This window comes from Larus michahellis, chromosome 8 (assembly GCF_964199755.1).
Source record: "Larus michahellis chromosome 8, bLarMic1.1, whole genome shotgun sequence".
Lineage (NCBI taxonomy): Eukaryota > Metazoa > Chordata > Aves > Charadriiformes > Laridae > Larus > Larus michahellis.
Genome location: NC_133903.1, coordinates 18,028,237 through 18,042,539, shown reverse-complemented (window position 1 = coordinate 18,042,539; position 14,303 = coordinate 18,028,237). Strand labels below are relative to the sequence as shown.

Here is a 14,303-nt window from a genome sequence, read left to right as displayed (position 1 = left end):
CAGTTGACCTGATGGTTGAATTATGAGAGATGGCCACGTTAGATTAGCAGCTTGCCACTGCCTTGTCCCATCCGGGCAGCTCTCGCCTGGAGCCGTGGCTGAGCCCATTCAGCTCGCTGAGCCGGCAGTAACGGGCTGGTAGATCTGCGTGGGCCACCTCCTGAAAATCCCTCTACAACTTAGTCACTGCTGTGTTCTGACACTGGTTATGGTAAGCCAAGGGCTCTGCAGGTCCAGGGGAGCAGCTGGCGGCGGTGGTGGGACAGTGCTGCTCCTGTACGCATGCTTGCTCTGCTCTCAGTGTGCCTGCGACCTCCCACCAACGCTCCTCTTCGGGCTAGCGTGTAAGGCAGCCTCCAAGCTGCCTTCCCTCCGCGGAGTTTCCCAGGCTGTTCAGCCTTCTCCTGGAGGAGGGCGTCAGGCCGGCCAAGTTCTCCTCCGCCTCTTGTCCCCCTGTCCCAAGTCCCATGGAGCAGCCAGCCTTGCTGTGCTGCTCCCTGCAGCGATTTCTGCTCGAGCTCCTGCTGTGGGCTCTCCCTCCTCTGCTGTTCCAGGGTTGCCTTTTCCAACACTTCTCAGTGTGTGGTCCCCGCTTTTAGCTTTACCCTTTCTCTTCCGTCTGGGAGGAGAGCAGAACTGACCTCTAGCTGCCTCTGTGCCGGGCATCTGCTTCCCTGTCTTGTGGTGTCCCCCTCGCTTGCTTATCCCGCTGTCTCACACTTCTGTCATTAACCATCCTTTCCCCCTTTCTGAATAACAGCACGCATCAGCACGTTCTGCGCAGCTAGAAAGACAACCCAGGACTCTTGCTGTCGGTGCCCTGCTCTGGCATCTCTGCCTGCAGAGCCTTTCCATGTGCCGGGGGAGGCCCCAGCTCTCTTTTCCTTCTCTACCCATCGGAGAGTTGGCTACTGGCAGCAAGGCCACGCTGGGCAAGGCAGCAGCCTTCCTCAGCCCGTGCGGTCCCGGGGAGGTGACAGCAGAGAACGTCATGTCTCAGGTCCAGAATGTCATGAAGAGGGTTGTTGGCAGAGCCCGGATTTATCCCCTTGCAGGAGAAATAAGCAGGGCTCCTCGTCTGGTACCATCTGTGAGCAGGCTTATCGCTGCCCGGGCACGAGAGGAGTTACCGGCTCCTCTCCCTGCTGCTCTGGTGCTGCCCCTGCAGCTCTCGTGCCTCTTCCCCTCCATCTCCAGGGGTACTGGTAGTGACAACTTCTCTGAAGCGTTTAGAAATATGGGAAGGGAGACATCACTTGATGATCAGAGGGCTGGAGCCCCTCTGCTGTGAGGACAGGCTGAGAGAGCTGGGGGGGTTCAGCCTGGAGAAGAGAAGGCTCCGGGGAGACCTTGGAGCCCCTTCCAGTCCCTAAAGGGGCTCCAGGAAAGCTGAGGAGGGACTCTGGATCAGGGAGGGGAGCCATGGGACGAGGGGGAATGGTTTTAAAGTGGAAGAGGGGAGATTTAGATCAGGTATTTGGAAGAAATTTTTCATTCTGAGGGTGGTGAGCCCCTGTCCCAGGTTGCCCAGAGAAGCTGTGGCTGCCCCATCCCTGGAGGTATTCAAGGCCAGGTTGGACGGGGCTTGGAGCAACCTGGTGTGGTGGGAGGTGTCCCTGCCCAGGGCAGGGGGTGACACTGGATGGTCTTTAAGGTCCCTTCCAACCTAAACCATTCTGTGATTCTATGATCACGGTATAAAGGCAGTTAGCTTGTTAGGCAGGCTTTCCTGACACTGCTGGGGAACTGCACTGCTACGGCTCTCACATTGCCACCATCATCATGCTGGTGGGGTCTGTGGGCCTACGTCCAGACTCCTGCTGAGTGCTGTCCTGGCGAGACCCTGGCGACAAGGGCGAAGGCTTCTTCCACCTCTGCTGCTTGGAAAAGCGCCGCAGCGACTCCACCGGGGACAGAAATCTTGCCATGCCCCCAGGCTGTGACTCCAGGACTGCTGCCCTGTTCTGTGTACACATGGGGGGAGCTGGGGAGCCACATGGGGCTCCTGGGGAGCCCCGGCTGCGCCCCGAGAGGCTGGGATGTGGCGAGGTCAGGTTGCTGGCTGATACGGCAGAGAAAGCCGGCAAGCCCTGTGACGCGTCCTTTTTGGCCCGCACCAGTATTTGAACAGTGGTATCTATTAGCTGAAAAACACCCTTCCGCAAAAGAAGAGCTGGAAGCGCTAATTGAGGCACCATGTAGAAAGCGTTCATGTAAGATTACGACAAAAGAGGGGAGGACAACTACTAGTTTGGTGTGCATTAAAGCTAATTTAAATTAGAGCTGGCTTTTGCTGGAAGAACTTAAATTTCATTTCATTAACAACAACAACAACGCAATCCCGGTTCCTATTTCACCCTGTGGTAAACTGTCTGAAAAAGCTGCTCTTCTCCCCTCGGTGAAGTTCTGTGCTTCCATCCTGCCTCCGTGGGTAATACCCGCACGATTATCTGCCCTTCAGTCCTTCCTATTTTATTTAATACGCAGCAGCTGGCCCAGACGGGCTCGGACATGGGATGCCCTCGCTCGGAAATTGCTTTGCCTGTTTTGTGGTCTGGCTGAATCCAATTGCGAAACCTGCCCCTGACGTCCTCCCTGGCTGTGCCTCGGGGGTGGCATGGGACTGCCAAGCCCAACATGTCCCCTCCGGAGCAGGGACAGCTCAGCCCCTTAGCACAGGGCTTGCGGTGAGGAGCGTTTGCTTGCCAGGTGGCTCCTGGCAGGCTTGCCTGCCTTGTCACTGATAGAGGCAGCCAAGGTCCCCCGCCGTCCGGCTTTTAGCACCAGCACAAAGCGCGAGACGGTCCCTGCCCGGGGAGGTTCCTGTGAAAGAGGAAAAAGGCAGATTTGAGTGGTGGCCCGGAGAGGTGAGCTGGCTCGTGGCAGGGCTCAACGCTGGGCCTGACCCGCAAAACACATCTGTGCCGTCGCCGGCAGACGCCAGCCGGCCACAGACCTGCTCCCCAGCACAGCGTGGGAAGGGGCTGTCTGGGTCAAACGGGAGTACTGGGTGCACCGCGCTCACTCCTGGGGGTGCAGTGGGAGGTTTTCCAGGCCAGCCCCATCCAGGAGGCCCCGGGGAGCCGTGTGCCGCACAGCTGCACACTGATGCTCTCCTTGCCTTTCGCTCTCGCAGAACAAAGTCAATTTTGTAGATGACAGTTTCCACCCTGGGCCCAAGTCCGTGGGATTCCCGGAAGGCGACAGCGTGCAGCAGAGGGTGAAACAGTGGCTGCGACCCCACGAAATCAACTGTAGCATCTTCAAGGACCGATCGGTGAAGTGGTCGGTGTTTCGGACGCCCAGGCCCTCGGATATCCTGCAGGGACTGCTGGGAAACTGCTGGTAAGGGGGACCGGGCCGGGCTGACACCCTCCTACCCCTTCCCCCTTTCCCCCCCTTTATCCAGCTCCAGATCAGACCCCTCAGCCCTACTCAAACTCGTGCGTACCCCCAGGCGCGTACCCCATCCTCTTCCTCGCCCCTTCCCAAGCGGCTGCGGACCACAGTCCCCTGCACCACAGGGCTGGGCAGCTGCCTGCCCGTGTCCCGCTGAAACATGTCCCTTGTCCCGTGCCACCGGCAGGTTCCTCAGCGCCCTGGCCGTGCTGGCCGAGCGGCCGGAGCTGGTGGAGAGGGTGATGATCACCAGGACGTTGTGCCCAGAGGGTGCCTACCAGGTGCGGCTCTGCAAGGATGGCACGTGGACCACGGTGCTGGTGGATGACATGCTGCCCTGCGATGAATGCGGGTACCTCCTCTTCTCGCAGGTCAGCGGCCCTGGGGAGGGGGGGACAGGGGTGCCGGGAGGGGGCGGGCAGTGCTCCAGCGGCAGGGGGAGGCTCGTCCCCAGCTCTGCTAGGAGAGAGGACTGATGGAAAGAGTGGGAAGAGATACTTGCCTGAGGTTCGCCTGAGGCTGCGTGGGGTGTTTGCAGCTCAGGACCCTGCTTTTTGCCGCACCTTCAGGACAGCTGAACTCATTGAGGCCAAATCTATTTAGGCCCCTTTTGGCATTTTCCAGGCTGCCACGGAGGAGTTTCATTTGCAGTTGGTTTTCCCTCACTCCTCCCTGCTCCACGGTCACTTCACTTGCAGGAGAAGCCGGCCTTATTCTTCACAGCGAAAGGAAAATAGCTTAACCCGTGTGTTTTGCCCTGCGAGGGGCTGAGGGAAAGCTGCTCCTTTCCTCTGCGGGGAGGTCTGGCAGCTTGGCTTTGCCAGGGAGGGACTGTGGAGAGGGAGGGGATCGCGTGACAAATCAGCCTGTTTCGAGCCAGTGCCCGCCCGGTTGCTCTGAGCACACTGGGGTGGCATCTGCTAGGATTAACGAAGCTCCCTCAGCCACTTCGGAACGTCACTGCGCGTCCTGCCCTGCCCTGCCTGCCAGGCCCAGGGGCGCTTGCTGGGATCGTGTCCATGAAGGAGACTGAGAACGTCTTTATTGAAACCCAGGCAGCAAAATCTGCCAAAGAAAACAAAGTGCTGCTGTCAGGAGGAGACAGAGACTCAGGACTGTCGGCTTGGACTTTTGTTCTGCAAATCCCAATCCTCTTTTAAAGTACTCACAGCCCCGAACCGCATCAGGTGCAGGCGTCAGGACAGGGCTCCGGTTGGGGAAACGGGACCCAAAGATGAGTATTTTGGGGAACTTTGATGTCGGCACAGCTTGCAGAGTCTCCAGCTTGTTGGGGGCTCAGTACCCTGTGGCCTCCACAGCGTGGAGGTGACTCGGTCCTGGGGAAACTGCTAATTGCGTCGGAGCTAACGGGCAGCAGGCTTGGCACAGTTGGCTCCTGAGCCCCGCTGACCCCAGCTCCGGGCAGAGGGGCAGGGACTGGGCAGGGGCTGTGGGGGCACGGGTAGGGCACTGCCAAGCCTGGGCTGCCCTGGCCGCTTTCTCAGCAGAGGGGGTGATCAAACATGATCTGGGTGGCAAAACGATTGCCAGCACTGCTAGATGCCTGTCCGGTTAAGGAGAAACTTTGGAGAGGGGAAGGAGTTATCTACGTCTACATTAGTAGCCAGAGAGGATCCAGTCAGACACATCGCTTTCAGCATAAGATTTGCCTGTCTGGGTTTTTTTTCCTTTTCCATCCGTCTTTCCTCTCTTAAAATTTCAAGTCTGCTTTTTTTTTTTTTTTTTTGAAGATTGACGGTTTTCACATGAGCTGGTTTTGCCTCGCCTTTGTTTCCAGGGGCATCTGAATCGTGACGAGATTTTTCTGCCGAGTGTTTAGCCGTGTGAGCTGAATGTGGGGGCTAAAAATGGAAAACCAGAGAGTTTTAAAAATAAAGGAAAACCAGGCTCTTACCAAAACTCCTTGGCTGCCGCTCAGGCAGAAATAAACAACACTGATTTTGTTGAGCGAGGGACTCAAAAAGCAGTGAAAAGCACTTGTTAAGCTTTCTTTATCCGTTGGAAAGAAATCTTCGGTGCCCTCCTTTCCTCTGCCAGCTCTCGGCTGCCACCTGTGAGTTGTGCACAGTCACTGTGTACCGGTGCTTTTCCCCCACTGCTCTCCAAACGCTGAGTACTCAGCCTGATTTACTGGGGACCCAGAGGCCGGCAAACATCTCCTTGCCTTCTCTAAATGTCTCCTTGCCTTCTGTCCTCGTACACCTTCCTGTTCGCGTCCTGGCTGCAGGCAGGGGCTGGAGCCGAGGTGTCTCCCCCCAGCCCCAACACGCCCAGGAACGAAGGACGGCTGGTGACGGTACCCTGTGGCACATCAAGGACCCGCAGTGGTGGCTCGGATGCAGTGATGAAGGCTGAGCCCGTATTGCCGTGGCCGATGGAGGCTTTGCAAACCTCCGGGTGTGTTAATGCCGCTTCTGCGTTTCTCCCTGAATCCGTAATCAGCCTAGTGATGCCAAGAGCCTGGCACCAGAACAAAGCGACTGCAGGGAGAGTTTCTCCCCTGCAAAACTTGCATCTTGTAATTACATCTTGCCACCGTCCCTGTGCTGAAGTAGAGGACTTTGCCCCTCTGCCTGGCAGTTTTTGGAGCTTTTCCTTGAAACGGCATCTCTGTTCCATGGGTGAAATTTAATCGGCCCCATGTCCGTGTGTGCCCTAGGCAGCCTCCTCCGCCAAAGGTGTGTTGGGTTTGGTTTGCAATGGCGTGCCAGTGAAAGGCAGGTGTTCCAGCTGTGCTCGATATCCTTTTCCATTATTAAACCTTCTTAAATCCATGTTGAAGCAGAAGGAAAGGACTGTTAGTCCCTTCCTAGACTGAAGGGGACACCCACCCCTGCCAGCCGGACTGCCTGGGCACCCCAGGGTGCAGCTCTGGAGGCATCCAGACCTCTTGGATGTTTTCCCAAGGGGAATTAAACTGGGCAAACAAAACACTGAGCAGGCAGCAAACGGGTTCACCCTTGGCCCCATGCGGACAAGCTCCTGGTGGCTTGGCCTTGCTGCTCCTGCCTCTCTGTCTCCCATGGCTGCGGGAGGGCTGGCAGGGCTGGGGGAGCAGGGCTTTGCCTTGTCTGCGCGCGCTGCCTTTGCTTTCCCATCTCCTGCCTGGGGCGGCTCCTGACGTGTTTCTCCCTCTTTCCGCAGGCCCAGAGGAAGCAGTTGTGGGTCGCCCTCATTGAGAAGGCGCTGGCCAAGCTTCATGGTTCGTACTTTGCCCTCCAGGCGGGGCGTGCTATCGAAGGCCTGGCTACACTAACGGGTGCCCCCTGCGAGAGCCTGATGCTGCAGGTCAGCTCCACTAACCCTCGCGAGGAGCCCATTGACACTGACCTCATCTGGGCCAAAATGCTGAGTTCTAAGGAGGCTGGGTAAGACGAGGCAGGAGGGCGCCGTGGCAGGAGCATGGATGCTCGGAGAGGGGGGCAAGGGGGGCCGCTCTCGTTCGTAGAGGCTCGGAGGAGCAGCAGGGCTAGTGCATCACCTGAGGTGGAGACCACCACCCTTGGCATTCATCTGGAGCGTTGGCAGAGCTCCCTCTCTAAGCTCTAAGAAATTATTTCTCCTTTGTTTAACTTTCATATGAATTTAAAATCCTGGTGAACTTCCCTGCGCACGTTTACTGCTGTCTTGCGGGAGTTTGGAAGTGGCTGGCACTGAGCCCGCTTGCTTTTGCTTTGAGGTGTTTTGTATTCTTAAATGCTTGACCCTGCACGTATCTCCCACCCTTACGTGGCATCTTTGCTGGCCATGCCTGGGCATGACTATAGGCAGTCTGTAGGAGACAGAGCAAAAGCAGAGACCTCTTGGCCATCACTAGGAGGAGCAGGAGGGCAGTTAGGTTTCTGGGCTCTGCGCGGTGGAAATCAGAGTGATTTTTGATGGCTGAAGGGGAGGGTTGCTCCTGCCAGCCTGAAGTGCAGGGCCACATGGGAGGCTGAGAGGTCCTGCACCTGGCTGGTGCAGACCTCCTGCCCCAAACAGCCTGTCCTCCCTGCTGCGGCACGGGCCGGCTGCCTGCAAAGTGGCTTTCCGTGTGGCTGAGCCCTGCCAGCCAGCAGAGATGGGCAGGACCCTGGGGCCTGGCAGAAAATGGGTGAGGTTTGGGCAAAGCCAGGCTGTGCCTGGGCAGAGCTTTCAGCACTGCAGGTGAGGGCACTGCTCGGAGAAGCTCACCACGGAGCCTGGGTTGGAGCGTGCAAGTGAGCGGGTGGAGGGAGCTCACTGCTGCCCAGGCAGAGCTCCTGCTGGTGAGGCCGGGGCTCTGCTCCAGGGAGGTTTACGGTGTGGTTGCAGAGAGGGAATATTCAGGAGCCTCCTGGGGGGTAAGTCTGTCCCGTGCCTTGAGCAGTAGGGACGAGCTTCCCCGCCTGGCAGGACACCGAGGGTTTTGCTGTCCCCCGTGCAGGTTCCTCATGGGCGCGTCCTGTGGCGGAGGTAACATGAAAGTGGACGATGTGGCCTACGAGAGTATGGGTCTGCGTCCACGGCACGCCTACTCCATCCTGGACGTGCGGGATGTCCAAGGCTTCAGGTGAGTTCAGGATGAATGCTGGCGTGGTACAGCAGATATTCCTGCCAACTCTGGGGACAGATAATTGAGTACACTCTGGACAAGACCTTGGGGACTCTCTGGTGTCCCATCCTCACGGCCAGCAAGGGCTGTTTCACCATCTCAGGGTGTCACATAAATGCTGTTGTCATAAAAGCCATCCTTGCCTGGCACTGGCTCCACGTCCAGGGCTGCTCGGCTCCAGGACGCATGATGGCGCAGAATGGTTCACCTGGTCTTCTCACAAGTTGTAGAGGATTGACTTGAGCTCTCTCAAGCCAATGAGGCAATTAGGACATCCTTCTCACCTTTAGAGGGGTGGGCGGATAGAAAGGGGTGCCACCCCCGACAGCCTGGGTGCTGTGTGAAGCCCCATTTTCATCCATGTCACTCCTGAGCTTGTGCAGCTCCGGGCACACGCTTGGAGCCCCTTCCCTGCTGAGCCCTTTTCCCCGCAGCACCTGGCTGGAGGCCTTTTGGGCAGGGAAGGGCAGAGGGAGCTGCAGCAGGTCCAGAGCTGCAGGACATGGGCGTCTGGGGCTGCGGTGGAGATGGCAAATCAGTTCTGGGATGCTGTGAAGGCTTCGAAAGGCAGCAGCAGAAGTGGTGTGTTCCCTCTGTGAGGGACTGGCTGGGTGTGCAGAGCTGGGAGAGCGTCTCGGAGGCGATCTTCCTTGTGCTCTCCTTTCTCCTGGGCCTCTGACACTGTTTTTCCCCGTTTCCCAGGTTACTGCGGCTCCGAAACCCCTGGGGCCGCTTCTCCTGGAACGGCAGCTGGTCCGACGAGTGGCCGCACTGGCCGGCTCCCTTGCGTCATGACCTCATGCCCCACGGCAGCAGCGAGGGTGTCTTCTGGATGGAGTACAGCGATTTCATTAAGTACGGTAGTGCCCAGAAGGCTGCGGGGCGGGAAGCCAGGCAGGGGACAGGACGTGGGACACGGGGGTCATAGAATCATAGAATGGTTTGGGTTGGAAGGGACCTTAAAGATCATCTCATTCCACCCCCTGCCCTGGGCAGGGACACCTCCCACCACACCACGTTGCTCCAAGCCCCCTCCAACCTGCCCTTGAACCCCTCCAGGGATGGGGCAGCCACAGCTTCTCTGGGCAACCTGGGCCAGGGGCTCACCACCCTCACAGCAAACAATTTCTTCCTCAGATCTCATCTCAATCTCCCCTCTTGCAGTGTAAAACCCTTCCCCGTCGTCCCATGGCTGCCCTCCCTGATCCAGAGTCCCTCCCCAGCCTTCCTGAAGCCCCTTTAGGGACTGGAAGGGGCTCCAAGGTCTCCCCGGAGCCTTCTCTTCTCCGGGCTGAACCCCCCCAGCTCTCTCAGCCTGTCCTCACAGCAGAGGGGCTCCAGCCCTCCCAGCATCTCCAGGGCCCCATTTTCCTGGCTTTTCCCAGTTACCATAGCATGTTTGGCAGTGGGGTTAGAACTACATCATCTTTAAGTAACCAGGTTACCCAAAGCCCCATCCAGCCTGTCCTGGATCAAGACAGGGCCGGGCATCCCCAGGGGCGTGCCGGTGACCTACTGGTCCCTGCTGCTCCTGGCTGCATGAGCTGCAGCGTGCTGGGGTGGGGGATAGAGCTGTGCACCTACCAAGGACCCCGCCGAGTCTGAGCCCAGCTTCCCCACAGGTATTTCGACTCCGTGGATATCTGCAAGCTCCATTCGGACTGGCACGAGGTGCGTGTGCAGGGCATGTTCCCCAACAAGGCCAATGGGCCGGTGACGGTGACATCGCTGACGGTGTTGGAGCGTGCCGCCCTGGAGTTTGCCCTCTTCCAGGAGGGCAGCAGGTGAGATGGGCAGTGCATGGGCTGCAGGTGGTGACCCGGACCCAGGAGAAATCCCAAACACATCACCCTCTCACCCTGTGCCATCCCCTGGGGTGGCAGAGCTCAGAGAGGGACCCCCATCGTCATTTCTCCAGTTCTCAGGGTCTGATCGTGTTTTAGCCAAAGCCCAAACCCTGAACACACGCTGGTTCTTGGGGCAGTGGGAGGACTCTTGTCTCGGTCCACCATCCTCCCCGTGGTCTCTATGTGCTCTGCGAGGTGGTGCTCGGGTGACGTGTTGACCTTTCTCCCCCTCCCGACGCAGGCGGTCGGATACGGTGGACAGCCACTTGCTGGATCTGTGCATCATGGTTTTCCGGGCCACCTTCACCAGCGGCAACAAGCTGAGCCTGGGCCGGCTGATGGCTCACAGCAAACGAGCCGTCAAGAAGTTCGTCAACTGCGATGTGATGCTGGAGCCGGGCGAGTACGCCGTGGTGTGCTGTGCCTTCAACCACTGGAGTGCCACCTTGGCAGGCCCCGCCACCACCCAGGGTAAGGGGCTGGGCTGCCCCCACCACGGCGGTGCTGGGGGAGACCTTGGCGGAGGCAGAGGTGACAAAGCTCTTGGTCTTCTACACCATGCCTGTGTGTACAGCAACCCAGCAGCACCCTGCTCCCAGGCGTTGTGGGCTTGGTGACAGTCTCACTGATCCCCTCTCCTTCCTCTGTGTGTGTCTCCACAGCATCCAGTCCCACCAGCAGCCGACCGGCCACCGATTATTCCGGCTATATCCTAGCCATCTACAGCTCCCGCTTGGTGATGGTGGAGCAGGTGGAGGCGCAGCCCACCACGTTGGCGGACGCCATCATCCTGCTGACCGAGAACAAGGGCGAGCGCCATGAGGTGGGTGCAGGTGGCATGGGGCAGGGCCTGGAGGGGGGTGATGCCGCCCACGGGAGCCTGGACCCTGCCCCTCCGCTGCGTCCTCAGTCTGGCAGGGGTCAGGCAGGGCTGTGCCAGCGCTGGCTGCCACCTAGTCCCATGGATGCCGTGCTCCCTGGGGCAGCATGGAGCACCCCAACAGATGGGCAGCCCTTGGCTGGAGGTGGAAGATGCTGGTCCAGGGGCCGAGATTCAGAGGCAGAGGTGCCCTGAGACTTCATCCCCCTGACCGTGCTGTTTGCCCCAGGGCCGCGAGGGAATGACCTGCTACTACTTGACGCACGGCTGGGCAGGGCTCATTGTGGTGGTGGAGAACCGGCACCCCAAATCCTACCTGCACGTCCAGTGCGACTGCACCGACAGCTTCAACGTCGTCTCCACGCGCGGCAGCCTCAAAACGCAGGACAGCGTCCCCCCCCTGCACAGGTCTGGGGTAGGCAGGGGTGGGTCAGCGGGGGGGCGGGCAGGGGGTGGGCAGGGGGCTTGGAGCAAGGCAGAGCTGGCGGGGGGGGGGCAGAGGATGGGATGCTCCCCGTGCTCTGCAGCATGACCTCAAGCAGGGGAGGCGATGGCGCAAGCCGGGGCCTGCCTTAGGAAAGGGCTGGAGCAGCTGCACTGGGTGGGATGTGCCCTGGCCCCCGGCAGGACGGAGCCCAAGGTAAAGGTAAAGATTCCACCAAGGACTATGTTCTTGCTGGGAGGTCCCCAGTGTGAGTGCCAGGACTGCTTCTGCTCCCGGGCTCAGCGATGGTGCGAGCAGACCCCAGCACGGACACTGTAGCTCCACACACAGGGCTTTTCGTCAGGAACCCAGCTCCTTGCAGAAGGGCTGTGAGAAAACATCTCGCATGTGGCCAGCAGGACCGGGGCGGTGATCCTCCCCCCGTACTACGGCACTGGGGAGGCCCCGCCTCAAATACTGTGTCCAGTTTTGGGCCCCTCACGCCAAGAAAGAGACATTGAGGTGCTGGAGTGTGTCCAGAGAAGGGCAACGGAGCTGGTGAGGGGTCTGGACCACAAGTCTTGTGAGGAGCGGCTGAGGGAGCTGGGGGTGTTCAGCCTGGAGAAGAGGAGGCTGAGGGGAGACCTTCTCGCTCTCTACAGCTCCCTGAAAGGAGGGGGTAGCCGGGGGGGGGTCGGTCTCTTCTCCCAAGGAACAGGCCATGGGACAAGAGGAAACGGCCTCAAGTTGTGCGAGGGGAGGTTTAGGATGGATATTAGGAAAAAATGCTTCACTGAAGGGATTGTCAAGCATTGGAACAGGCTGCCCGGGGACGTGGTGGAGTCGCCAGCCCTGGAGGTGTTTAAAAGCCGGGCAGGCTTTTGGTCTGAGGGTGGTGCTGAGGGACGTGGGTCAGCGGTGGACTTGGCAGTGCTGGGTTAACGGTTGGACCTGATGATCTTCAAGGTCTTTTCCGACCTAAACTGTTCTGTGGCTCTATGGATTGCCTGGCCCTGAGCCCCTTGCTCTCTCCGCAGGCAGGTGTTGGTGATCCTCTCCCAGCTGGAGGGTAACGCCGGCTTCTCCATCACCCACCGCCTGGCGCACCGCAAAGCCACCCAGGCCTTCCTCAATGATTGGATGTCGACGAAGGGCACCCACAACCCGCTGCTGACGCCCGAGGTTGCCGGGCTCCACGGGCCTCGGCCCCTATGACGAAGCGCCTCCCCCTCCCCGCTCCGCTCCCCCGTTATTTTCACCTGGGGTCACCCCCTGAGCTGTCAGCGTTGAGCCGTGGGGCAGAACCGGAGCATCACACCCAGCACTTTGCCCTGCGCCGTGGGGCCGGGGCGAGCTCTCAGGGCCAGGACCAGCTCTGCCCGCCGCCCCGGCCCACCCCCCCGGCCCCCCACGCACTTTATGGAGGAGCGGCGGGGGGCACGGGGCCATCTCAGGATCCCACCTGCCCCATACCCGCGCTGGGACCCTCGGCCGGCCCCGGGGGGCTGTGGGAGAGGAGGGGGTGGCTGGAGGTTGCTGTCAAGGCCCTTCACAGGCACCACGCTCAGGACTCTGCCCCCTCCCGCGGCGCCAGGGCCCTGGCGCTGCACAAATAAGAATATACCTCTGACGTCTGTCCGTCTGTGTGACCCTCCGTCTGTCCCGGGGCCCTTCCCACTGTCTTGTTCCCCGCCTTGCCCGTTGCTGGGACCAATGTGGCACCGCAGCCGAGCTGGGGGGGTGCTGGGGTTGCCCCACGGCTGCTCGTGGCGGGGATCCACTGCGGTGCCCGGACCCCCCCACCCCCATCCACCTCACCCGTCCCGGGTGCCCCCCAGGCCGTGCCCGGGCAGGGGAGGGGGAGGAGAGGGCGCTGGGTTGTTGTAGAAAGCTGCCGCTGCTGGGTTTTCACCGCACCTGGGGGCAAAAAGCAGAGGTGCCCTCCAGGGTGGGGAGCGGGGCCACAGGGCGATGCTATGCCGGGATGGGGGGGGGGCCTGCGGCAGTGGGGACCCCCCTCAACTTGTCACACCAGTGTTACTATGCAAAGGCGGCCGCTGAAAGCAGTGGCTGGAGAGAAGCCATGCGGCCCGAGCTGGGCTCAGCCCCCCCAACCCCAGGCACTGCGCTGCGGGGGCGAAGGGCAGCAGGTACGGACCCAGGGCTCTGCCGTGTTGCCCTGTGCTGGGGGGGACACAGTGATTTTGGGAAAGGAGGTGGGGGGGAGCAGAGAACCCCATCCTTCGGAGGGTCCCGTGGAAGGCGGTGAGCACAAAGCCAAGGCTTGCACGAGCCTGGGGGGTGCTCCGTGGTGGGGGCTGACACCCCCCCACCTCCCCCCCCTGCCCCCGAAAGCGGGGCATCATGGCTCTCTGTGGGTGCGCGCGTGCGCGTGTGTGTGTGTGTGTGTTTTGGGGGTCCCCCGGTGTCACCCTCCCCTTCCCAGGCTGTGGGGACCTGCACCTGCGGGGTTGTGGGGGGGGGACGTTGGGAGACGCTGGGCCCTGTGATGGCAGGGACCGGGCTGGGCAGGGGGACGTGCGGGCTGCGTGTCCCTCTGTGTCCCCCCCCGAGGGGTGGGCAGGGGGTGCATTGTCGTGGCACCCTCCCGGCCTCCCTGGCCGGGTCTGCTGAGCCAGGCTCTGTCCGTATTTCTGTTTGTTGGTCTGTTTTCTCTCTTCCCTTCTCCTTCCTCTTTGGGATGATTTGTCCTTCACTTTTTTTTTTTCTTTTTTTTTTTTTTTCTCCTCTCTGTCTTTCTGAGCTGTGAATATTTTTAACCCTGTAAATACTGTCCAGCTCTTCAGAAACATAGGATATTTTATCAATTGTAAATCAGATAAGTAATCCCTGTATGATACGAATTATCCATGGGTGGTTTTCAAACTCAGGTTCTGATGGACCAAATAAAGTTTTGTTTTTTACTGAAGCTGCCTGGTTTCGCTGCGCTGGGCTGCGGCACCGCGGGGGAGGGGTGGCGGGGAAGGGCTACCAGACGCTGCCGGGGGTCTGAGCAGTGGGAGGGACAGGGGGGAAGGGGTGCCCTGATTTTTGGGGTCTGAGCAAAGAGTCTTGAAGCCATTTCCCGCACCTGGGTCAAGGCAATCCCAAACACAAATCCAGGCTGGGTGGAGAAGGGATGGAGGGCAGCCCTGAGGA

General features: G+C 59.9%; 1 protein-coding gene across 8 annotated transcripts in view; it reads left to right on the top strand.

Moving 5' to 3' along the window:
- The window catches only part of CAPN15 (calpain 15), a 66,962-nt gene extending 52,889 nt beyond the window's left edge, over positions 1-14,073 (top strand). For 7 of the 8 annotated variants that reach the window (XM_074597476.1, XM_074597481.1, XM_074597475.1 and 4 more), the window contains 10 exons: positions 3,137-3,345; positions 3,587-3,770; positions 6,565-6,788; positions 7,826-7,951; positions 8,696-8,848; positions 9,616-9,777; positions 10,082-10,311; positions 10,503-10,663; positions 10,950-11,128; positions 12,182-14,073. In XM_074597476.1, the coding sequence (XP_074453577.1) occupies positions 3,137-3,345; positions 3,587-3,770; positions 6,565-6,788; positions 7,826-7,951; positions 8,696-8,848; positions 9,616-9,777; positions 10,082-10,311; positions 10,503-10,663; positions 10,950-11,128; positions 12,182-12,359 (1,806 nt within the window). In that variant the 3' untranslated portion in view covers positions 12,360-14,073. Of the gene's footprint in view, positions 1-3,136; positions 3,346-3,586; positions 3,771-6,564; positions 6,789-7,825; positions 7,952-8,695; positions 8,849-9,615; positions 9,778-10,081; positions 10,312-10,502; positions 10,664-10,949; positions 11,136-12,181 lie in introns of all 8 variants that reach the window. The other variant, XM_074597480.1, reaches the window with a different exon arrangement.
- The last annotated feature ends 230 nt before the right edge of the window (positions 14,074-14,303 follow it).